Below are 25,675 nucleotides of genomic sequence, written 5' to 3' on the forward strand. Positions count from 1 at the left end.
TGAAGCCACTTCAATAATTAATCCTTTTATTAGTCTTGTCAGTGCTACTCCGTTTCACAGCCAGAAGGGAGTGGAAGGCTAAATCAAGTCGAGCTATCTTATGCCTAAATAAGGCTGCCGTACGACAGCTACGCTGATGCTCGCTTTATAGTCAGTTGCTGGTGTGGCTGAAAAATAAACTCAGCAAGTTTTCGGAAGGATTGGCATACTGATATCGTCAGCTGCACAAGTGCTGCTGCTGCTGGTAAGGGTCATAAGAACATGCAAGACTGCCCCTTTTCTTGGTAAGGTTGTTGGGAAAAATGCACTGAATGTAAGCAGCTGCTGCTCAAGCATGGAGGACCCAAGGTTTTATTTCTGTGAAACCCCATGTGAAGCCAAGCCTGTAGAGAACTTTAAAGTTAGAAGTCACTGCAGGACTAACTGGTTAGTCTAGTGCAGAAAGGCTACACTGGAGTGCCTGTAGCAAAAGGTAGAGAGCACCGAGCTCCCAGCCTTACCAAAATACCCATGTGAGGTTTCCATACAAAAGGATTCCTGGAGAGTTTGCAAACTGAGGGGTCCTCTACTGGATGTAGACCAGCAGTGGAAGGTGAGCTGATACTGAATTTGTCTCTGCTCTAAGCCATTTTAAAATACACAAGGAAAAGCTGATAGCTGAACTGTAGTTATCTCAAAGTTCTAGCTGGTCCCTTTAAAGCAAAACAGCTGCTGCTGAAGATGTACAGCACCTGCAGGAAACTAAAAGTAATCATTGCTTACCTGTGCCAGTGCACAAGTTACTCAACAGAAGCTCAGAGCTGTAGTTTTGAAAAAGCATTTATTTAGAAGTAGTGAAAACACTGGAAAAAGTATAAGTTATCCACTTGTCAGTGTGTCTAAGAAGCATGAAGTATATTCCTGCAGCTGGGTACAGTAGCTCCAACATGTTAACAGTGTGATTTGCGTCTGCCTTCTTTCAGAGCACCTGAAGACTGCTGGACGTACAAGAAGGCTTCTCAGATGAGTTACAGCAGTCGCTCATAGAACAGCAGATAGGCTTGCGAGCTCAGCACTTTCGATGCAGACACAGCTTGTACATGGGTATCACTGATGTGGAACCACTGCCCTTTTACTGGTTCCGTTTCTAAAGCTGTGAAAGGAAGAATTTAGGAGTCAAAGTCATTACAAAGAATTGGAACAACCCATCCCATTACTGTTCTGCAGCAAGAAATAATTTGTAAAACACTTCCTATTATTCACCTTCAGGAGATTGTCCTCGAAGGACAAGGTCAGAGAGATGGTTGTTCATATTTCTCATTTTGGCATACGCAGTGTAGTGCCCAGACCTCATTGTTCCACTGTGTTCAACAACTCCATAGAGAGAGTACAGTACTTTTGTATTCCCTTCAGCCACATTCTATAAAAGCAAAAGTTTAGGTATGTCAGTCAGGTACTGGGTTTTAAACACAGCTGGAATGTAAACTCTTCACTTTGACTTGCATGCTGATGACAGGGAGGCCCATCGTTACAGATTCACGCAAGCACTACAGCACTTGCAAGTTACACAAAACAACTGGAGCTTGACAAGCATTCTACAAAGATTCTGCTAAGCAGCTTCATTGTGAAAACACATTAGAACACGGGGAAGAAGAACCCGATTGTTTTCCCACTTACTTTACATTTAGCTGTACAGAAAGGAGCCAAGTCTATCACTTCTGGAAACTTGATGTGCCTGTTAACCTTCTGTAGATTAAATCCAGCCTTAAACAGACGAAGTAGAGGAAAACCCCATAACGTTAAAATGACATATCAAAACCATGCTGAGTTACTGAATACTTCAGGTTAAAGCTTCAACAATGCAGAATTAGTTTTTACTAAATTAAACAAAATCAGGGAAAAAGCAACATTGGGTTGTTCGGGGGTTTTTCCCCTCCAATGCCCAAGGTTTTCCAGCATCACTCCCTTGCCCCAACATGCTGCACTGCAGCACAAGTTAACAAGGCTCTTTAAACTCACTCTTAGGGTAACTTAATGTAACAGCAAAAGTGGAAAAAGAATCAGTTCTACTTTACTTATGTAACTATCTCTCGTTTCTCAGATACTGATACATACGTATCACATACATAATATGCCTGAGGATCTAATTTTGTTTTTGTATCATCAAAACTGACGTAACTTCTACTCCCACCTTATTCAAATAATCTTCTAGCATCAAACTGGAAAAACAAAAGCAAAAGATGACAAATATTATTTTCTTAATCATTTTACAGTCTCTTGCAACACTTCCATTTTCTCTGTGAAACTGTTTTTCACCTAAAGACACATCCCTTATTTTTCAAGTATTTTGACCAAAATACTGAATAGCTTTAGATTTAGAAGGGTGATACTCTTTCCTCTTTCTTTCTTGGAAAACTAAAGCCCTAAAATAAAAATTTTCCTACAATTTAGAAAAAAGGTAAAGCCACTTTACTTTGGATTTTATAAGTAAGATTTAAATAGCACTGCTTTCCATTCACACACACACACACACGCAGTAAGGCTCAGAATCCTCTTTTTTCCAATTCCTCCGACCCATTTGTTACATTCATTTAGTAAGGGATCCAATTCTATCTGTACTGAAATGTAAGAGTCCATGAACTACTATAGTAGCAGGAAAGAATTAATGCTAAGATATTGCTTGATAAAGTAAACAATAAGAATAATGAGGGAATATAATGCAAATAAACTCACAAAACAGTGTTTTTCCAGATAACTAATGGATATTATTTCAGGAAAATACACCCCCAACTCTTCAAAGACCAAAAAAAAACCCAATGCTGCACACCAATGCCTTTCAAACCTTGGGGAAAAAAAAACCAACCAAAACAAACCAGCCTTATAGGAAATGAAAATATGCCAACATTAGTTTTAAGTTAAGCTAGCACTATGTGCATATATACATGTTAAACTGATAATATATACATACACATTTTTGCAATATCAGCCTGCCACTTACCTGTTGAAACCTCTTTAAGTGAAGAGTTAAAATTGGAGGAGCAAGAGAGATTAGCATCTGCTTTTTGGCATTAGTATAAATGTACTTCTTTTCACCTGGAGAAAAGAAAAAAAAACACCAATGAGTAACATGTGAACAAATGTTACAGCAAGAATGTCTTTATTTTCACTATTTAGACTTTCACAATGTCATCCACTACAACTGTGAAACTGAACATTCCCCTTTAACATGATGAACTATACAAGAGCTGCCATCTGCAGACCCCTTATCACAGAAGTAACCGCTCACACCACGTATGAGTGGTGTCAGCACAAGCAGGATGAATTCTTGCTCATTCTCCACAACTCAACCAGAAATCGCAAGCGGCTTTTCTTGGCCTTTTGAGCAAACACCAACATGATTTCCCTATGACTGTCACAGCAGAATTTTCACATTTAAGGAAAGAACAGAGAAGTCACTAAATAGCTACTGCCTACATTCATCCAGATAATATATTTTTAGATTGAAATGCCCTTTCCCTCCCCCAAACCCACTCCTCTTTGCTCATTGTTCTTCTTCAGTCCTGCGGTACTGTGTAGCCAGGCTTGTGAGCCTGCTGTTCTGCTCAGTTGCTTGTACTAATCTGTGTGAAAAGTTCTGACAACCCACCCACTGAATACTTGCTCAACCGATCCAAGTTAAAGTTACAAAAATACCACTTTAGGGACATTCCCCCGCTTAACCCACCCAAGCAGCAGATAAAGACATATTTAAAATTTTCTTTTAAAAGATAATTTGTCATACTTTTTGTGTTCTTCTTTGGTCCATAATGTCTTTGTGTACATACATCACAGAGTAGTTTATTGGTCTCGGTAAGTTTTTCATTACGGGTAAACTGATACAAACAGTGATGGATTGAACCTTCTTCTGGGTTCAGATCTTCCCTGTTTGCAAGAGTACAAAACGCTGTTTCTGGATCTTCAGTCGATACTTCACATGTCTTGATGGGAACAGTTTGAAGGTCATCTAAGGTACTTGTATCAGATTCAGCGCTGGCACCCAAGTGTAGTTTTGAGAAGTCAGTAGCAAGCTCTTCCTCATCTTCATTTTCATCATCCTCGTCTTTCAGAGACAGGTTGTCAAGGCCATTGACAACCTTTACAGGTGAATCTGAGCCTTCCATAGGGAGATCCATGAAAAACTCCTTTTCTACACATCCTTGTTCTGTCTTTCCTGTATTTTCATGCATGCTCTGAACTTCTGTATTATCTCCCTGTATACCCAAATCTTTTTGAGTTAAGCAGTGATCTTTGCAATAATCTGACAATTCCTCTTCTTGCTTCATATCACAAGTTTCAGAGTTAATTTCCACCTCTGATTCTTGGTTATACTCAACATCTTTTTCTGACTGTTCAGTTGCACAGATATCTGTGAAGTGAAGCACCTTTCCTTGAAGTTTTTGCTGGCGGCGCTGGCTCTGCAAATTGGAATACATAATAAACAAGAACACAAAACCCAGAGGAAGTTTAAATTATATTTAGCATTTCTTACTACTTGTTTAGCAAAATTTTTGTAGCATGCCACAGATACAAAGGGTGGAAGGGGGGGATAATAATCTATGATTTAATGAACAGAGGTGATCAACCAATACCGAATTTATCCTCACTTGGCAATAGTTCCCACTGCTCCTTGTTACACAGTATCTTCAAATACAACCAGTGATTCCCTTTGTATCTTCCCAATTCTTTTTTACATCTGTATTCTAAAGTTTTATGAATATTCTTGCAATCAATGACTGGAGAACGGCTGTCTGATTCAAATTAATGCTACTTCAGGCAGGCAATGTAAATTCCATGTGCCTCTGGGTATTAGCTTATTCCTAGCACAGCAACTCTTAACAGAACACGTAACTCCTTAATAGCAAATACGTAGATACAATCTGTCTTTTCCATTGTGCATTTGGAGTGAGGAGAAATTCTAAGCTGTCTCCTCCATCATCTAAACCGAGGAAGCAAAAAGAATTGCTTTTACCAGAAATTGCAAGCACTTTATTAATAAAAGTGAAATATTTAACAAGACCAACCTTGGCTTGTTTTTTGGCCTGTTTCTTCGCTTTTTTCTGAAGGTGCTTACTTGTACCAGGGGGCTCATCTCTCTGCTTAAGATAACAGTCATTATTTTTATTCTCTTCATCTTCAGATTTATTGTCTTTGGGTTTTTTAAGATTTCTCTCATTTGTAATTTTTACTTTCTACAAAAAACAAAAGCCACAAAACAACAACAGCAGTAGAGATGTTATTGTCCCAAATCACAAGACAGTGTTCCAAAGAAAACCACAGGGATGAGATTTTATTTGACTTTTCAGCTCAAATGTAACATTGCAATGACTATAACACACAACTCATTTATTTCACCCTAATCGTTACGAAAGAGATGTCTCACTCTGGAGGGAGTCCATGTGAAACAATGATTTGCAGAATCAAACAGTATGAAAAAAAAATAAGGCTATGGAGGGCCAAATTCTGAACCTGTAAATGGGCAATATTACCTTTAGCTCTAACAGATGTACATCTTATTAAATGCACTGAAGAGTAACATTTTGCACAAGCAGAGACATTTTCAGTTGAACTGCCTGCCACAGAAATTGTTTCTTTCTGCTAAAATAAAATTTGTTTGTTGCAGAAGACATATGATCCCTTTAGATGGGGGGGGGTTCACTTCAGTATTTACTCATTAGCTTTTACGTGAGCAGTGCAACATAACAAATCTGAAATATTACAGATTATCAGTAAGAAACACAAAGCAAACCAAGTATTTTGAGTGCTAGAGATCAATCAAGTATTCACATACCATTCTACCAATGTTTACCTTTATTCAATAACATGAATATCATGAGAAGTATTCTTGCACTCAGTGCAGAAAAATGGATGAAAAAACCACAAACAAACAAAAAGTATTCAAGCAACTACTAGGCACCCATTACTGTCATGCAATTTCCTTCATTTTTACAACAGTGAAGATGACTCGGGAAGCGTTGCTCTTTGCAACTCAGTCTTCTGTAATAGTGACACAACACTGCAACATACTCTACTATTTCCCTAAGCCAATCTCCATGTTAGAAACATTAATGGACAAAGCAGCAAGATCACCAACAGACTATCAGTGATTTTCCAGAGACTATTTATGGGCCACAACTTACAGAAATGACTCTCGGGAAAATATTATTCTCTATCTTTCTGGGAAAATCTGTAATTTTAGCTCTCAAAAGAGACATATGAAAAATGTATAAATGAATTCCCTAATGATTATATAATAAAGGTGTTTTCATATAATCAAACAAAAACAAAGCCAAAAAGCAAGCACATACAATTTCTTACCTGATCATCTAGTATGGGAAGCGACAAATCAAGGAAAGATTCATGGACCAAGGATACCTTCAAATGAATATTCAGAAGTCCAACTTAATTTTGCTTAGAAGTGGCTAACTTGCTGTCAATAGGCTTATTTGCATGTAGGGGCTTGCTTGCCTTCAACGTATGCTTTCATTTGTGCATACAAAGGTAAAACACAGCTAATCTACCTTCACAAACAGCTATCCATCACCAAAATCTGTCATTACCACAGAAACAAACAAGAAATACTTCCACAAATTTCAGTTTTCTAGTGGCCCAGGAACGTGAGAACCCAGCTTAGGGACTATGAGATTGATATCTGTAATCTGTCATGATATTTGTCTAGCCCACTCGCTAATAATACCCTTAATTACTTCATTATCAGTATGCATTATCCCAGTAGTGCTTTCTTGCTTAACTACTCCCCTGGCAAACCCATGGTCATTCCAGTGTGGGAAAGGGAAAGACTAATCATCTAATGAAAAAGCAAAGGGCCCCTGGCAGCATACTGCTGGTAGCAGAACAATTCGTTCACTCTAGTTTCCACCAATGGAAGGCGTTTACTGGGAGTCTGAGTGAATTCTTCTGGCAGAGGCAGTTTGCTGTTGCTGACCTCTTTTTCTGGAAGGCTTCTAAAAGGAACTAAAAGATTAGCTTTATAACATAAGGTGAAGAAAGATTCCAGCCAAACCATGCCCCTCTGAAAAGCATGCAGCTAGTCAACTCTTAGTGTATTAACTAAAGCAAACCTCACCAATTTTTAATTGATTTCTACATGTAGTTAGTTTGGGGTTCTTCTGCAGATTACATAAAATTATACTCTAGGCTGTTCAAAGCAGGCAGTTTACTTACGGTTCTGCATTCTTCGCACATAATTGTACTGGTTAATTCACCACCAAATATTCGATCCACAAAACTTTGTATTCCCCTTTTCTTTTCATATTCTGAGAATTGACAAAGTATATAGTAAAGTTGATGATATGATATATAATATACTGGCAACCAATTTATTTATGGCATACCAAATAAAAAACAAAGATAATACAGTATGCAAGATGTATGCTGGAATGTGTTGACCTGTTCTAGTATCCTCAGGAAGTACTGCAAGATTCTTAAATTAAAATTCTTTCATATATCAAAGAAACGGGGGCAAAATCACATTTGCAGAAGACAGCTTGACTGAACCAACACCTTTACCACTTTTTCAACTCAAACACATTTTCCTGTTTTCTCAGAAGTACTGCATCCCAGTAAACGTGCCTGTTTTTCTTTCAGGACTTAACTGTCTGAAGCTAAAAAACAAGCACCAACTTTTGCCTGTATAGGTGCCTTACATACAAAGACAATTTCCTCAAGTTGTATTTTCAGTGTAGTGCACAGTCTGAATTTAAACTTGCTCTTCATCTTCTAATCTAAGTCATGTTGAAAAGTTAAAAAACCTGAACAGTGTACAGAATATTTTTTATTAACAACGGACTGCTAGGACTGAATAAATCATTACCCTTATGTGCTAATATTTTATTTTCTTACATAATATTTAAATGATTAAACCCTACCCAAACATATTTTTATCTATAATGTCTATCAAATCAATTCTCTCTTACACTGTTAAGAAGGAAAGAACACCAGAATCAGTGCGACATTTAAAAAAATAGACCAGCACTATTGAGCCTTATATTCTAGATACACACATACTCAGGGCATGGCATAAAGTTGTACAATTAAACATGTATCTTTTAGCTGACACTATTAATGTTACTTTGTGTACTTCAATGAAACAGAAGATTTTAAATTATCAGAACATCAGTAACAGGTATCTTACCTTTAATTTTTTTTTTAAGTTCTTCTTCATTTTGTTTGTTAGAGTCAGTCACTGCCTTCAGTATTCCAACACTTACTTGCTGAAATTTTCAAAACAAATACACTGTAAAATTTCCTAAAGTAATTCATTTAACTAGTTCATGTCACAAAAGTCTTTCAGATGAAGTTTAATCTTCTCCAATTAAGAGCATCAATACAAAAAACCACAAATGCCTGCAGACACAAAATAGTTCCTGCAAATATTAAACAAATAACCAACTGAGAAACAAGCTTGCAACCATGATGCAAATAGCATGTAAGAAAAACTAGTCTAAGGATTAAATGCTTTCCCCAATGAAAACTGGCAAAAAAAAAAAAAAAAAAAAAAAAAAGAAAGGAAAAAGATGGCATTTCCACAAGTGAACTTTCAGGCATCTCAGAAATTAAGACAAAAGGACATTCTTTAGGGTGACTACACGTACTCCAAACCCACTTTTTCGGTAGAAATTTTGGACAAGTCAATTTATTTCTGCAGAACAACGGACATTTATATTAGAAATGTTGAATTAATTGAAGACCTTTAAAACAACCAAAACTGAACTTTCTATTAGATTTTATTAGAAGAGCATAGAGAGTAACCAGTACACTGCTTCCCAAAAAGGCAGAAAGCACCATCACCTCAGAAACCTGAACAATGTGTGCAATATATGTAAGAGATACAGGCCACAAGCAAACTTCATTCCTTGGATAGTTTTGTTAAATGAAAATAGCAATACCCATGGCTGCTCCTTCACAAGTCCACTGCTTAAAGGCTATTCAGTTCTATAGCTCTGTTGCTAATGTGCTTCAAGTGCATGCTATGGGCAGCACAAATCACACTACAGAGGTTGACTCAGAAAGTTCTTTCTCCCCTCAGCAGAGGAAAAAGTCTTGGTCTGGGATATGACAAAGGTGGGCATGCACAACTGAAACTGGCACTCACTTGGATTTCTTCTGCTCTCATTCCATCAAGCAAGTAACGAAGCAATTCATGACTGTCTTGCTGCTGATAACCTTTAAATCGTGTTGCTCTGTTAAATGAAACAGTAATTGTAAAGTGTAACTGAACTTAAAAGATAAGACAAAGTAAAAACAATTCATACCAGACACAAAAAGACAAAGTCTCAAACATGTCTGTATATAAAAGCAACAAGGGTCTACATATGGTATTTTCTAAAAATACGAAGCCAGCTAATCAGAATAGGTCACTGACTATCTTTCATTCTACTTCTGTTCATTTATATTTTGCTCTTAATCCTATTCTTTCAAAACTTGTTAAGCATTACACAGATTCTATATGCTGTGATGTGAGCTCAAGAAAAAATAAAGGAAGAAAACTGACCTTTTTAAGCAACTAAAAAACTTTTTTCATACTCACTATGACATGCAATTGTACAGATACTCACTTTTTACAAACCTGAGCAAAAAGTTCCTTAGGAGTGACTACCCCTTTTTTTGTCTCTTGCATTTCTGTCAGGAACTGATACATGGCTAATGTCAAAGGACCTGGCTGATCTAGTTTTATCAGCTGAGGTTCCTGTTTTAAACAAAAGCAACAAAGTTGTTTTGCTTTAATTTGGTGATGGAACCTTCTGGAGTAACTTTTACCTTGTCTAAACACTTCAGTTCTTGAAAACATTATTATAAAATAGAACACATAAAATTCTAAAATGGCAGTAAATTAACCTGACAAAAAAATCAACATGTGGTTTCTCATGAGATGATACCAAAATACTGGGCTAAGAATCATTAATTATATATTGCTTAGTTGCAACTCCATTATTTCTCCCTTTTATTAGGAAAAAAAAATACAATTTCTTAAAACACACAACCCTTCTTTCCCATCCAAATCCCCAACTGTGACGAGAAGTGTTATTTAAGTTAGCATAGCAGACATTCTCTAGTTTCCTATTGTGCATTTAGGAAAGTGACACCATAGCAAGTGTTACACATTTTCATCCTTTAAACCACTTAATCATAATGTAAATACTCCTTTGACGACAACTAACAGAGTATTGAATCACCGCTCTTCACTTTGAAAGAAAGACCTCTGCTGACTTCAGAAGCAGTTTTATGGAAGTCAGTGGTGAAGTTCCCACTGATTTTACATCTTAATCTTGTTAGTATTTAGCTGAGAGCTTTAAAATCCAGAGATGAACATTGCTTGTTTCTTTAACAGACTGGAAGGGTGGGGAGAAACACTATGGAAGTTGAAGCATATATATACCATGGATAACTCAGGTGACTCTATTTTAACTGTTGTGCCAGGCATTTTAGCTTCTTTAAGCAGCTCCCTCAGGACTGGAGTTTGGGATAAATTCTGAAGAACACAAAAGAAAGAAAAAGATTGGTACCTTGGCAACAAGAGGAAGGGCAGCTGAGCTCCACTAGTCATGGAATTTGTAGCAACCAGATTACAGCAATTTATTTTTCCCGCAGAATTAGAATGGTAACTACCCCTCTGGAAATTCTAATAGTGTTCGGCAGTTAAAGGTACATTCTGTACAGCTAACGGGACTTCCAAGTGTCCTCTATATGTATTACCTTAGATAGCAGAAACCCTAAATGTACTATTCTTCTATGTTCTTTTCTTCTTATTATGTCTTTTTTTAATTATTATTATATTCTTCTATGATCTTTTGATGGTCTATTTACTAGTGTCCGATTCCAAAATCAAAAGGTAAAACGCAGTGTGCATATCTGCTTGTTTTAGAAACAAAAATCAAATTAAACAGTTTACTAAAACTTGCAACTACAGTGGGAATTTTGTTTGAGTAAAGCTTCAGGAGCAAGAGCCAATCAGCACAAGATTACATATGAGCTTTAATACTGTCCTGGTTTTGGCTGGAAAAATTTTCTTAGTGAAGCAAGGGGCTGCATGGTACTTAGTTGCCTGCTGGGATTAAACCCACCGGGGTTAAACCACAACAAATACACAAGAAAGAGCAAGTTTATTCTATCCAAACACTTCTTAGCTGAGCAAGACACTAAAGACAGCAATACAACATGCTCATCCTGTTAACATTTACTTTTCAGTTGATTTCCTGATGCCGAGACATTTTTGTTTCAGTGAACACCCATGGTCTTTGGGTATTAATCTCTTACAGTCTAAGAGGTCAGCAAGGGTGATGTGCCACAGTATTTTATTACTAAATTAGGAAGTTGGCATGCTTTATCTCCATCAGTGAAAGATGCTGTGCCCAAAAGACAAGGCAGTTTACTGTATTTTCCCCTGAAGCAAGTCTGAACCTGCAGCTCCATTTCTTCGTATTTCTCTGGGCCAATATGCTATTTTTATAATGAACGCATCATTCTTGGCAGATAAAAATCACATTCTAATTGTGTCATTGTAAAATACTGGGGGCAGGGCTGTTGTGGGCTAGGTTTTTTTGTTGTTTTTTTTCCCTAGTCAAAAGTTGCTTTTAAGAGCAATAACTACCATACCTGCATCACTGCATTAAAGAAACACGTATTCCCCAAGTTACTAAGTCCTTTCACAGCCACTTCGGCGTTAGTACTTGAATGAGAATTCTCTTCTTTAAGTGAGACTTCTTTTTCTTGTTCATTTTTGCTGTCTTTTTCTACTTTTTTATTTTCAAATCCTTTGTTCTCTTGTTGTTTTTCTACTGAAACAATAAAAAAAACATACCACATGTTAACCCACTAACAGGGAATGGGCTAGGAAAAAGGAATTACAAACAGCAGCAATCCACAGTGTTTAAAACTTAAACATACGATAACTAATTCTGTAATTGTATAAATGTAACACTACTGGTTTAGGTTTTTAAACTGTCTAGGTAACAGGAGTTAAAAATTCAACAAAACGAACAAAAAAAAATAATCAAGGAACCCCTGAAATGCCACTTCAGATCAGCACGCAATTTAAACATGCCACTCTGCCCACAAGCCATTCATGCCAACAATCTCTGAAACTCTGCATGTGTTATCTGAAATTTTATTCCTGTTGCAAAATCGCCAATGTTAGGCTTTATACAACATCTAGCAAGATGACATCTGAAATAAAATCCCTTTAGACATGGCACTATTGTCTGAAATGAAATGCAGAGCCCTCCCACTGTCAAAGCATTCTCATGTTCACTTCATGAACCTAAACAGATGAAACTGGAATATTTATATTCTTCAGGACACACTAAAGACATTTTCCCCAAAATTACTTTGGTGCAGAGCTCAAAATGTCAATGACCTGTTTAATAAAACCATAAGGGAATTCCAGGTAACTTTCAGAACACCACCCACACTGGTTCTGCCAGTTTGGCAGTCTGCTATTGATTAGGTTTCTGATAATAGGATATGAGCCAAGATAAAGTAACACCAGCTCAGAGAAAACAAGGAAGAGATAATACAGTCTTCACAGATGGACAAGAAACAGACAGGTGGACAACAATAGATGGAACACCTGATACTGACACCCAGTTATTCATCTGTTCTCCAGTTCAAACCTGAGAAAATGCTGGCAACAAATCCAAAGTTCAAATATTAGATGTAGAGAAACAATGTATCTGGGAAAGACTGACCAAAACCTCTTGAAGATTCTAGTCCCTGTGGGAAAACCTCAGCTGTTTCTTGAGCAAATATTCAGACACAGCCACGTGGCATTACTGGATGGTTGTGATCTATTTCCCTAGGGGGCTATGATTTCACCCAAGTGTAGGATGGTTTTGGAATTTCTGATAGCTACAACTTATAGCATTTATTTTGATATACCAATTCTTCCAAGTTTTCTACTGGAAATGCCGTGTACAAAAATAGTTTTGCCATTGTGGAAACCATGGGGTTTTTGGGGGTTGTTTCCTTTTAAACCACCACATTTTGCAGATAGACTACAGGGTGAACATGCCGTTTTAGAGAGTACTGAATGCACTGCAGCTACCTATACTAAACGTACAGACCCAGCAGACAAATCATCTTATATATACTACTTCCATTAGGAAATGTTCTGCAACAGCTGGAGACTTATGTCATTCCAGCTGACACATTCACAAATACCTACAAAAATAATTTTAAAAAATATAATCAAACTATCATTAGCAATGACAATTTTCCTTCAGATCTCAAGACAGACTGAACAAACAATCGTGAACAAACACAGCACTTCTAAGTACTCAGTCAATTCCTTACAGAGCAACCAAACATCGCATTTTTTAAAAAAGCCATAGTACAATTGTATTTTTTCCCTCCTATTCCTGTATTTCTGTCCTGTAACAAGTTTAGGGGACACTGAGCAAAATCTGGTCCAATTAGGTCCACAGGCTAGGATGTTACCTATGCTACCAGAATTCTGACAAAGAAAAAAAGGGAAGAAATTAGCTTTTTATTTTACCGTAAGGTACTTCAAAAGTTAAATCTAATATAGTACTGTAAGTCCAGAATGTACACTCTCTCCTACATTTAAAGGACTTTCTGATCTACAGTATGTATACTATAATTACTTACCTGTACGTGATGAATCAATACAAACTTGTTTTCTAACATAATCCACAGTCTGCCCCAACCGGGTTGAAGTATTATAGGGAACTTCATTATCACATATGTAGCACCTGTCTCCGCCCCCCCCCCCCAAAATAAAAACAATTAATCATTTTTTTTCTGTTGTTTAAAAATCCTAAACTATTTACTTGATTGATACAATTCATTACACAACTATAAAATTCCAAGATTTATTTTAAAATTTAGACGTCTCAGAGTTCTATTTCTGATCAAGAAAATAAAAAGTTTAAAAAATAATCTTTACCAAATTATTTCACTGACTGCAGGCAGCCATTTACAAATATAAATTAAGACTCTTAAAAGATGTGCTTAGAAACCTTATTACAGTAAATATCAATGCATGGAAAATTTTGCCAAAATCAAGAAATTATGATATCAGGCCCTAAAGGAAACTACTTATGAATATTATGCCATATTCTGAGTATTGTAGCCAAGCAAGTACTTCATTATATTTAAATTGGGTAAGAAATAAATCGGTGCCCTCCATTAATCCTGCATTTTTATTTGCTCTTCCAGTGCTGATACAAACTTGTTTGTCTCTATGAGCAAAACACTGTGTGGTTAGGCCACTAATCCGTTTTAAACAAAATTGTAATAAAAACTGCAGTGATAAAGGCTCAAGTAAGAGTAAAATTCTGCTGGGACACATTCAGCTAAAGGAGAGTTGTATATACCGATTTTGTAGTTCTGCCCAATCAGCTCTCTGAAGAGGTGACAAAAGGTATCGAAGAGAATGCAAATACTTCTGCACTTTGGAACATACCAGTTACAGTTCCTAGGCACAAATGCATTTAGCAGACTTTAGGATTACTATAAGTCAGACTATTTTCTGATATTAAAAGCAGCAGAAGTCCGCAGCAAAGCACTTTACTCAGTCTCTTGCATCTCTGGAATTAGCTGCAATTTTCACATTTCTTCATTCCTCATTCAAAAAATTGGCTCAACTTTTGGATCCCTGATAACTTATTTATCATTTGTTTGGTTAATTATAAAGATAGGTATTCTTACTCCTGGAGTAACAAATGACAGTTAATTCCACAGGCAATTTTAACATCATAACCTTTCATCCATCAAAAATTTTGTGAGTAACCTTGAAGGAATCAATGGATTGAAAACAGGTTTTTCAGCAATGGCTGTTTAACCAGTGGAGAAAAAACCTATGTAGATCCAACTGCTATGCCATACCAGTATTGAAAATGCAGACAATAGCATTTGTTGTAAATCCAAAACAGCAGAACTTAACGAATTACTACACCTTTCCTCTTTCTCTCCAACTTCAAAATGTTTCTTTTAACTGTTTACAGGTACTATTCAAATCTAATTTCAATCACATATGCACGCACACCATAGAGAGATTTATTCATACATTTGTAGCATTAATAAATTCTGATCAAAACTGCTTTTGCTTTTATGTACCAGGCCCACTGTGAAATACAGTTCTTGACTGTAGGTTTGATTTATAACAATAGTTTATACCCAATATATCAATCTGAATAATTACTTGTGCAAGTTTGTAAAACCAAGAAATTATAGAAGGAAGCAAAACATCTTGCTTAGACATCTTCCTCTCATTTGCAAGTACTTTGATTTATTTTCTCAGTTCTAAAACTTAATGTAGTTTTAAAATAACTTCAATAATTTTAACACTAATTTACATTACCCAAAAGTTCACTAGTTCATTAGTAATACACGTTATTAATAATGTCTATTTCCATTCTAGAGTTCAATAAAAATACTAATTGTTACACACAGAAGTGCTCAATATGATCAAGTTAAGAGGTAATGGTAATGATAAAGTGAATATAATGACAAACAACAAGTTTTAAAAAAGGTTACTAAGCAAAATTAAACCTCTTTGTATCAGACACAGTATTTCTGTTTAGCACAGTTTAGAAAAACAAGGTTCCCTCTTCTATTGTAACATGCTATTCCTTTTAAGAGAAGGAAATACTACCAGGGAGATTGATTGAACCAGTAGCATCTTCTAATTCTACAGCTGTGCTTCTTAACCACACATATTGTATTAAGATGTGATATATGTTGAGAAAATAAAAGTAATAAAAGTTTGTCACTAAGTGTGCATCAGAAAGGAGCTTCTGCCAAGGCTGAAAGTTAAGATTTAGAGCTACATATTAATATTTGTTTCTGCATGTCAGTATTCCAACCTAGCAAAAGTAGAAAAATATGAAGTCAAGAGCATTTACTAGTTGGTTCATTTCAACTTCAATTATGGAAGTTTTCTAGTTATGACTTTTACAGGAAAGTAATATTTATTCAGCAAATCTCAGCAAAGACTGCTGGGACTTCTGTGTGTGGAAATGCTTTACATACACCTAGATATAAATGCTAGAATTCAAAAAGAAAAGAAAACACAAATTATACCCCAGTCTCTGTTGCCTTCTAGCTATGTCTCGTAACTGTTGCCTGACAAACTCACCACACACTCCAGTTGTCCAGACTGAGAACCAAACAATGGGGATCTGATCTTGGCGTTGCATAATGCTTTAAAGCATGCTGTTCTTGAGAATTTCTGCCACAGCCCTACAATGTTGATAACCAAGTGTCACAAAATCCAGTTGACTATCAATGAAACATACATTAAATCAGTGTATAAACAAAGTATTAACATCAAAACTGTTTAATTACATTAAACTAATTAGGATGAATGGATGGGTCTCTATTCCAAGACACACACTTCTGCAGAGAGGAAGGTAACTTGGAAACTTACTGGGTGCAGAATAACTATAAAGTTGCTTGGGGACTGAATATCTAATTTTTAACTTCCAGTTTGAACAGCTTGAAGAATGAAAAAGAACAAAAACTGCTTCAGCATGCAGAGTTTTCAGTTCAGTAAACTAATGTGAGCATAAGATCTTATTTAAGAGCATTAAACAGAAATTATTTTCTTAGCAAAATAGTTTGGACTTTCTAGGAAAAATAAAAGTCCTCAGGATAAGCCTGCTAAATGCCTTTGTGCCATGCATCTAAGGACTTCCTTTGCAATTCAGAGTAGACATTTTGTAATCACACCACAATATATAAGATAATGTATGTAGCATCACTTTAAAATAAGAAAGAATGCCAAAGTTTAACTAGAAGCTCTCTTGTTCCACTATTATTATCATGAGACACTGAAAGATACTAAGACAAATTAGCAACAAAACAAGATATACCCTATGGCCACATTTTAGACATAACCATATCGAAGGGCTTCTATCAGCCTCCTCCTCAGATTTCTCTTGTCTCTTATTGTCTGCCTTGCAGTCCTGACAAACATGCCACTCCACGTTCAGTAGTGCCTTTTTCAGATGACCTTGCTCCAATCCTTTACGAATATGCTTGCACACAGGTTCTACAAAATAAAAAGCACAAGAAGGATGTAGGTATCACAACAAATCCAAATGTCAAAGACACAGGCAGCAATCCAGAAGCTAGGGTAGCCTTTCTAGAGTCAAAGAAACATTGACAATTTAGCAGACATATCAGAAAGAAACCCTTTGATACCCCATTCACAATCTGGGGATATTGTTGCTGCATCCTAAACTACTACATTACTGGAAAAAAATAAATAAATATTGCTCAAACCTACATCTAGTCAGAGGAGTTGACAAAACTTTTGGATACAAACCTACCTACTGTGCCAGGCTGTGGGCTTCTATTATTGTGGCGTTATGATTCCCACACCTCGCAGGGAGCAGCCACAGCCCACTGCCACGGTTCCCAGTCACCAAGGCAGGACCTGGCTGGCCTATAAAAGTGGAGATTATGGAGGTTATGCTTCCAGCTGAGCTGCCTCGGTGAAATTATGCAGCAAACTACAGTAAAAAAGAATGGCAGAGTCATCCTTTATCACTTTGCACTGCAACACTGTACCCTACTTGAAGCTGCACTTTCTGGGCCTGGTGTGAACTCCAGCTATTTAATCAAATTCTGCTAAGTATGGTTATACCAAAACCAGGCATCTGTTGCTAAGAGCTACTACCAGGAGTTCAAAACAAAACCCAAAAAAGATAATTAAATTTTAAGGTTGTCAGTTACACTGTCACTTGCACAAAGAGAAGCTGTCCGTAAGCCTAAGTCACGTACAGAGAAACTGCGACTGACAATGTGTACGCAAACTGATCAAGTTTTTCCACATAAAAAATGAGTAAATTATTTTAATCCCCCCTCCCCACCCTTTTTTTTCAGTATAGGTTTCCAAGACATTTAGCATCATCAGCCTATAACTCTTCACTATTTACAGTAAGAAATGCCTAAATTTGCATATACAGGGTCAAATATGTGACAGTACAAAGACTTATCTCAAAAGTCAAAAAGCACAGAGTAAACAAACCCATGATAAAAAAAAATGCTGTAGGTACTTAACATGTAAAAAAATACCAAATTTTGTGAAATTATGATTGAGAAGAATTACAAAGCCATTTACTTAATTCAACTGTCTTAAGTCCTTTGCTACAGAGGTTTTATTATTGCTCAGATAGAATAACAGTTCTGAATCTCTCTTTGTTAAGGACCATACACAAGGTTGCTGTCTTAAGGCTGTAAACTTCTCTTGCCACAAGCTGAAACAGGTGAAAAGTTTTATACCTACAGTTCTGTTTCTGTCCAAGATTATAGGATTTTACCACAGTAAAAATGTTAGCCAATAAGAACAAACAGATATTTAGATGCATTGTTTAAGCTTTTTTAAAAGCAACAAGCTTCATCTACAACTTCTAAATTGTCTTTTTTAAAGAAACCTTTTGTATGTTGCCTACTACTATTACATTGGAGTTATTCACAACCATCAGTCTTTGTTTACATTTGTGGCTTTATCAGACTGTAAGCTAGCCTATTTTTAGCCAAAGAAGTGAGATTCCGCCAGCAACTGCACCATAACTGATTTTTTTGCTAAAGGAAAAAATGAGCAACTGTCACGGCAGACTCTTCTTGACTCTGGGGTTAGGGGGGCAGAAAGACAACAAAGGAAGCTAAGGAGCCATAGCAGACCGAAGCTACCACAAGACTAGGACAACCAGGAAACGACAGGAGAGTAGACTTGATTTTAAAATAACAGGCCATCACACTGAGCGTCCTGGCTAAAACTGTAAGTGCGCTCTCTCCCAGCTAAATTAACATGGCTTAACTCGTTTCCCCAGTCAGGATCAATAAAAAAAGATGGGCAAGACATAATCTGTGACAGGACAGGCAAGGGGGTAGAAAAGAATGCTGCACAGCACAAGCAAGAACAAGAACTAGAATAACCAGGGTAAGCAAGTTAAAAAAATTTCGACACCCGATCCAGTACAGCTGTAAGGATAATACTAACTATTTGGGATTAGGAACTATTATGAACAGAAGGAGAGGAAGAGAAAGAGGTTTCAACCAAAAAGCACTATGAGTAGAGAGTACTGGCTCTGGACACCTCAGCTAAGATAGCTGCTAATGTAAAGACAAATGCTTTCACAAAAGTATTTTAATCACAACCTTTTTGGTGAAGCAAGAGTCTTCTGCAACAAAATCTCCATTAGGAAAATGCTACTTAAATCTATCATGACAAGCTCAGCAGCTGACTCTACAAACACTTTACGTTCTGAGGAAATTTAGACAATCTGTGTATCTGTAAAGAACTGTGTCAAGAGTTTCTCAAAAACCAGAAAATAATCCTACTTTTCAAGACAGGATTATTATTTTCTAGCGTGCTTAGAAAAGTAGCAACACTAATGTTTCTTGGTGACTTCGGTTTCAATTATACAAACCCACACTTTGTAAATGAGATTTCAAAGCCAGTGACTAGCCCCAGATAGAGACCTTTAATATTAATGAGTTTTCAAGCCTCCTTTGAGATTAAAACAAACATTAGGACCACGGACTTATTTGAGGAAACGTACCCAGTGTATCCAGAGACTCATCAGACTGTGCAGTTTTGCCTTTGGTGCGTTTCTTTCCCATATTTGTAGTCTGGAATTTTTCTTACATAGAACAGTGTCCTAGCAAAGAAAAATAGTACGTTAGAAAGTAGGTTTTTGTTTTACTTGTTCATTTCTAACCCATAAATTACTTCTATGGCCAAAACGTCTCTTGAAGTGAATTAACTTGTAACAAATGGGCGTTTAAAAAAAAATAATATTGATTACACTTTAACATGAAACTAGGTGTGGCGTACGGTAAGATCACAGTGTGAATTACAAAACCCAAATGATTTAAAATCTTAAATAAAAAACATTGCACAAAAGAACAAGATAGGAAACTTAAGTACCAAAAATCCTATAAACATTTAGAACTTGTACTTTATTTAACTTAGGTTAAGAACTGCATCTGTACCAATTCTTTCACAAAGTTATTTGCAATTACACTCATTCAGTTTTCTTTACTGCAAATTCCTTGTATCTCTGATGAAGTCTGACACATGCAAATACTTTAATTATTCCAAAATATACAGACAATAGGAGTTCTGATTTTTCAGTTTCTTCAGTGGGGGAGACTTAAGATTGCCTTCCCAACATACCAAGCAAATACTTCAGACAGGATCTGTTATTTGGTATGCCTGTAGACCCAAGATCTACCACTACAGAGTCCTAAGCCAGGTACTTGCCTTCAAGAATCTGGCTACTGCACCCGTGGTAGGACATTTCTAGCTTCTAGTCTGTAGCACCCACAAGGCCCCGACACTTATCTCAAAAAAGATCATTCAAAAAGATCAGGTAAACTTAAAAATCTACATATGCTCTACAATGAAATTATGCAAGCCGGAAGGGTTCAAAAATCAAGTCTCTGCAGCACGGCCTAACCCTGCTGTCCAGCCTTTATGTAAACATGTTAGCACTGCAGTAAAAGTGACTTGTAATATTTGTCCTTTCAAAATCACTTCTTAGCTCGAACTCAGCAGCACACTGGCCATGGAGAACAGCTGCCTGCTTGGGAGCTGTCACAGCCAAAAGAAAAGGAAGCCAGCCCAAGAGAATCAGAAAGAAACTAAGCTGGGAAGAGTTTAGGCGCCATACCCACTGAAGGCTTTTTGTATGAAAAGCCTTTCCGAAGCACGCTACCGAGCTGCTGAACGACAGGTAGTCAGCCACTTCATCAGGAGCGCAATTACCAGCTTTTGCAACTTTGCATGCCATTTGTTCAGAAAAACAACAGCTCATCCCAAAACCTGCCTCTACAGCACAATTTCCCACAAAAAGCTACGATGTTTGATCTTAAAGGAACAACTCAAAACGGTTAAAATCCTTTCTGAATTGCCTTTGCCCGGCCAGGAGGGCCGGACGGGACGAACACGTGCAGCTGCTAATGGCACCCAGGCTGTGTGCGGCCGGACTCGCCTGACAGGCTCCGCACCAGCCCTTCCCACGGAACGCCCCGCAGACCCCAGCAACTAAAGCAGTGAAACGCCTGCTTTTTTTCATTTTTTAAAATATATATATACACACACACACACATATATATATTATAATACAGAGCGGTCTGCAAAGCGCCAAAGTGCACCTGCGCCGGACGCCCCGAGGCCCACCGGGGAAGCCCCGCGGCGCGGCCGGCGCTGCCCCACAGGCTCCGCCGGACGCCCGCCCGCCCGCCCGCCGCCAGGGGCAGCCCCACGCTCCCCGGCCCCAGGGCGGCGGGCAGCAGGTGCGCCCCGGAACTCGGGCGCAGCCCGGCTGAGGCGCTCGGCTCGTCCCCCCGCCACCCCCGGCCGCGCCACTCACCCCGTCCCGCGGACCGGGCCCCGCCGCCGCGCCGCCCCGCCCCGCCCGCTGCCGATTAGCCCGCGCCCGCCTCCCGCGCCCTCACTGACAGGCGCCGCGGCCAACGGAGAGAGGCCGGCGTCTCGGCCGGAGCGCGGGCTGCGGAGAGCCGGAGGAGCGAGTCCCGGGGCGGCGGAAGGAGACCGGTAGGGGCGGGACAGCAGGGCCGGGGGTTTCCGTCCCTCACCTGCCGGTGCCGCAGCGTGAACGACTTGGCGGCGCATGGCTCCGACCCGGGTCAGCGCGGGAATCCCGCCTCCTTCCCAGGCGGCTGGGCGACGGCCGCCGCCTGCCATGCGCGCGCCGGCGCGGTGCACTGTGGGGCCGTGCGCACCGGGCGCGGGGGAAGGGCGCGGGGACGGGGACGGGGATGTGTCAGCGCATGCGCAGGCACCTCCGGGCCCCGCTCCCGCCGCGCGGGGCTGCCGCTGGGCACTCGGTGCGGGTGGCCGGGGCCGGGGCCGGCCGTGCGCGGAGGGGCGCTGCCCGGGCGCGCCAACCTCCGTCTCTAGGGGTGCCAAAGCAGCAGAGGCGGCTGCGCTCTGGGAGTGCGGCCCTGTGAGGGGGAGATGTGTTTGGTGACGGGTCGCTCCAGGCTGTCCCGCCGCAGGCCACCGAGGGGCCTCACGCTCCTCGTTGCTGAACATAGACGAGCTGCGTTTGATGGGCTTCGGTGTAAGGATTAATACGATTTACACGGAGGTAGCTAATGCACTGTGGCCCATATTGAAGCCCTGTTTTTCTTCCCTAATTTCTTCTTCGCTCAGGAAACAATAGCAATGACTAATCGAGAAGCAGCCGAGATGCAAATTTCAGAATTAGATTTACTCTCCAGCATGTTTCCGTATGAGGAAGAGTTCGCTGTGACCGACCAGCTGGCAGTAGCAGAACTAAAACACTACGTTGAAAATGAGTCTGCAGAGATGCCATCTTCAAAGGTTCAGTTTACACTGAACGTAAAGCCAGAGGTCTCTAATGCCTCTATGGTATAGTAAAAACCTTTCTTATTTTTATTTTTGTTTTGTTGGATTTTAGGGCTTGCTTGAACTGAACATGCACTTCTTTGTTTTTAGGTGGAATTCTCCATGGCCTGTGCATTACCGTTTAAATATCCAACTGTTCTACCAGAAATTACTGTGAGGTATGGCATTAAAAGTACAGCTAATAAAAAACGTTCAGAAGGTGTGGTGTACTACTTAAATACAGTTATAACAGGAAAAAAACCAGTCCTTTTTTGATAGTTTTCTGTCAAATTAAGCCAGATGGACAACAATGTTGAAGAAAAATCTAAAAGGTTATGATTTCTCTGGTGTCCTCAGCAAATAAGTGAGAAAAATGGGAAAAGCATGGAGGAGTGCTGTCTTCTGTACAGAGGGGTTACATGTAAATACTGTTCAGACATCTGATGTTCAAGAAGAGACTGTTGTCTGTTTTGACAAGGCTTAACACTTAACTAAAGGAGTAAAAAGTTACTCAGTTGGTTGTCTTCTTCCTTTGTCAAAATGCTGCTACCCTCAGGCTTCTGTTATTTTTTATTGGAACGTTTCTGTTACATATGCATAAGTAGCCTTGCATATGACAGAAAATGAGTTCAACCACTGCACTTATTTTTCAAGTGCCTTTTTCTTGATTTTGATTTACAGATTGGTAGTACTAAATATGAATTCAAGAGTCAGCGCACCAACTAAATACTAAAGACCTTTTCATTGCTATTATCACTTAAATATCCATAGCAAGTGCATACTATCTAAATATGGCCTGATTTTTTTGGCAACTTGATGTAAAACTGTTTGGAAAACATGCTAAATGTCAAGCGTATTACAACTGCTGCTGCTTTTTTTTTTTTTTTTTTTCTTTAGGTCATCATTATTAAGCCGCTCTCAGCAGATTCACCTGAACTCTGATCTAAAAATGTATTTGATGCAAAACTGCAGTGGTGAGCCCTGCATGTTGAGTGCAAGGGAATGGGTTAAAGACCATGCAGCTGCTTACATTGACAAAGAGCTTTCATCTTCCTCAGCGGCAACATCAAATGCCACGCAGCCAGATGTAACCACATTCACTCGATTGTGGATCTATAGTCATCATATTTACAACAAGCAAAAAAGAAAAAATATAATTGACTGGGCCAAGGAGCTCTCTCTGTCAGGGTTTTGCATGCCAGGGAAACCAGGTGTTGTTTGTGTAGAAGGTCTACAAAGCAGTTGTGAAGAGTTCTGGTCACGGTTAGTTTTTCTTTGTACTTACATATCATTAGTAGTTAGAATATTACATTTGTCATGTGTATGTGGCCAGAAGGTGTGAAATCCAACCACCTTCTAACCTGTTAAGGTCTGCAAACTATTTATTTATCATAATGTATTTACAACAATGAATATCTGCTGTAATGTTGGTTGCAGCAAAGCTACTAGTACTGCACAGTGCACATTTGTTTCTGTTTTATCTTCCTCTGTATTTTACTTGTATAGTGATGGACTGCAGTACCCCAATTATGTTAGATATGTATGCTGTTCGATCGCTTTACACTCATGTTTTATTCTGCTCCCATCATTTATACTTCTGGGTGGTGCAGACTATAAATGAGCATTGTCATTTGATTATAACAGCTAAGAGAGTGTAAGAATTCTTATCACAGGCAAGGCAGAAGCAAGCACTGAAATTGAAACCACATCTTCATCAATTATTCTGTGAGGAATAATGTTAAGGTTTTTGGATCCTGAGGAGATAGAAAGAAACAAGCTCCTGCTTATGGGAGTGTTTGCATGTGAGTAGTATTTCTATGACCAGCCAGGGAACCATTATCTCTGTCAAGAAATATGTACAAATGGAATGTATTGACTTCTGTGATAACAGCTATTTCATAGTATTTTCTAAAATAGTATTTCATAGATAGATCCATATTTCTCCAATTGCTTTCAGAGTAAGAAGATTAACGTGGAAAAGAATTCTTATTCGGCACAGAGAAGATGTTTCTTTGGAAGGTGGAGGACATGCTGAGATTCAGAAACAAAGAAAGTTCTCCACTTTGGAAGAAAAATGTTTTGATGCACATGGTGCCAGGGGAAATCATATGGATTTGGGGCAGCTGTATCATTTCTTAGAAGAAAGAGGATGTGCTGACATTTTTCAAATGTACTTTGGGGTTGAAGGGCATTGAAGGGGTTGAAGATCTCGAGAGGTTCCAGTGCCTGCATTTCTAAGTTAATGATCGTAACAGATTCCTTAGTTTTTCTGCGACAGTTGATCAGAGAGGGATTTAATAATGATATGATGAATACAGTTTTTAATGAAAAAAAAAATCCAGTGAAATCATGATGAAAATTACTAAATGAATGCTTTATTACACTTCCTGGGTGTAAGGAGATTTAGGGTACATACCTAATTGCAATGAAAGAAAGTATGCTTGATAGCCTACAGGGCAGTTACAGAATTATAGATGAATGAGTTGATGGTATTATAGTGAATGAATATATGAATAAGGAGAGACAAAAACGAAGCGTGGATATCCCAGCAGAGGAAATATGATGTTTACATTATTTGTTACTGTTTACATACGTGACATGAAGACTTTTTTTTGTACCAATCTTCTGCTTTCTATCTCAAAGTATATTAAGCCATGAGATTAGTGTTTTATTAAAAAAGAAAATTAAAAAAAAAAAGGAGATGCCAAATTATAAGTCTTGTTCATGCAAACAGGGTTGAACTAGGATGCCTGCTCCGAGGTGTAAGAATTTTCTGTAGGTGAAAGCGTGCATGTAGGTAAAGAGATACTGTGGTGGCTCCACGGTGTCTTGTAGCTGAGGAGCCCAGTTTACCTGTGGAAGAGCAGCAGCTTACCGAGGGTCGGGCTCCCTTACAGCGCCCTCCAGAACTGTCAAACGATCCTGGCTCACCCTGCCGGGCTCCCGGGTTTGCTGCGGGGTAGTTCCCGGGGCCCTGGGCTGCACGGGTTTCAGGGAAGTTGTATCAAGGCCGGCTAAATTTTTTCTTTGCTTATGGATGCCGTACCGCAATCACATCCGTGTCGTAACGGGGACACTGCTTCTGATGTTGATTATTTCTGTGCAGATCCGGTACAATTCCTAACGTTCGGGTGGCTGCTGTGGGCTCGGCCGCTCTCCGCCGCAGTGCTGTGAGGCCGTGCCGCTAGGCCGGTGCCGGTGCGCCCCTGAGCGGGCCGAGCCCCGGCAGCCGTGCGGAAGCGCCGCTGCTCGGGGGAAGGGTCCGCGAAGCGCCCGCCGCCCCCGCGCTCTTAG

The 25,675-nt window shown here is 39.0% G+C and overlaps 2 protein-coding genes across 8 annotated transcripts; one reads left to right on the forward strand and one right to left on the reverse strand.

The window, feature by feature from the left end:
- Positions 1 to 801: 801 nt before the first annotated feature.
- USP16 (ubiquitin specific peptidase 16) lies at positions 802 to 21,747 on the reverse strand. Of its 5 annotated transcripts, none has more exons than XM_080376551.1 (18): positions 21,607 to 21,746; positions 19,566 to 19,664; positions 16,869 to 17,047; positions 16,133 to 16,236; positions 13,642 to 13,745; positions 11,632 to 11,810; positions 10,415 to 10,507; positions 9,594 to 9,724; positions 9,131 to 9,218; positions 8,171 to 8,249; positions 7,201 to 7,292; positions 6,334 to 6,390; positions 5,040 to 5,207; positions 3,761 to 4,433; positions 2,978 to 3,072; positions 1,657 to 1,743; positions 1,243 to 1,399; positions 802 to 1,132 (listed from the first exon to the last, which is right to left on the reverse strand). In XM_080376551.1, the coding sequence occupies exons 2-18, from the start codon at positions 19,624 to 19,626 to the stop codon at positions 1,008 to 1,010; spliced, it is 2,472 nt and encodes an 823-aa protein (XP_080232677.1). In that variant the 5' UTR covers positions 19,627 to 19,664; positions 21,607 to 21,746; the 3' UTR covers positions 802 to 1,007. The 5 variants fall into 5 exon arrangements, with proteins under 5 accessions (XP_080232677.1, XP_080232674.1, XP_080232675.1 ...); XM_080376548.1 differs by having other exon boundaries at positions 11,632 to 11,813; XM_080376549.1 differs by lacking the exon at positions 21,607 to 21,746 and adding an exon at positions 21,381 to 21,505 and having other exon boundaries at positions 11,632 to 11,813.
- RWDD2B (RWD domain containing 2B) lies at positions 21,458 to 25,076 on the forward strand. Of its 3 annotated transcripts, none has more exons than XM_080376559.1 (5): positions 21,458 to 21,565; positions 22,187 to 22,405; positions 22,493 to 22,560; positions 23,279 to 23,644; positions 24,339 to 25,076. In XM_080376559.1, the coding sequence occupies exons 2-5, from the start codon at positions 22,199 to 22,201 to the stop codon at positions 24,574 to 24,576; spliced, it is 879 nt and encodes a 292-aa protein (XP_080232685.1). In that variant the 5' UTR covers positions 21,458 to 21,565; positions 22,187 to 22,198; the 3' UTR covers positions 24,577 to 25,076. The 3 variants fall into 3 exon arrangements, with proteins under 3 accessions (XP_080232685.1, XP_080232683.1, XP_080232684.1); XM_080376557.1 differs by having other exon boundaries at positions 21,524 to 21,656; XM_080376558.1 differs by lacking the exon at positions 21,458 to 21,565 and adding an exon at positions 21,819 to 22,094.
- The last annotated feature ends 599 nt before the right edge of the window (positions 25,077 to 25,675 follow it).

This window comes from Falco punctatus (assembly GCF_963210335.1).
Source record: "Falco punctatus genome assembly, chromosome: 2".
NCBI classification, from domain to species: Eukaryota; Metazoa; Chordata; class Aves; order Falconiformes; family Falconidae; genus Falco; species Falco punctatus.

What these genes read in the sequence shown, in the direction of transcription:
- USP16 (XM_080376548.1), bottom strand. Translation starts at nt 19,626, where the DNA reads ATGGGAAAGAAACGCACCAAAGGCAAAACTGCACAGTCTGATGAGTCT. An exon ending in TTCCCATACTAGATGATCAG is followed by an intron (nt 5,208 to 6,333) that starts GTAAGAAATTGT and finishes TGTTTTTTGTAG; the next exon opens with AAAGTAAAAATTACAAATGA. An exon ending in TCGAGGACAATCTCCTGAAG is followed by an intron (nt 1,133 to 1,242) that starts GTGAATAATAGG and finishes TTCCTTTCACAG; the next exon opens with CTTTAGAAACGGAACCAGTA.
- RWDD2B (XM_080376557.1), top strand. An exon ending in AGGTCTCTAATGCCTCTATG is followed by an intron (nt 22,406 to 22,492) that starts GTATAGTAAAAA and finishes CTTTGTTTTTAG; the next exon opens with GTGGAATTCTCCATGGCCTG. An exon ending in CTACCAGAAATTACTGTGAG is followed by an intron (nt 22,561 to 23,278) that starts GTATGGCATTAA and finishes TTTTTTCTTTAG; the next exon opens with GTCATCATTATTAAGCCGCT.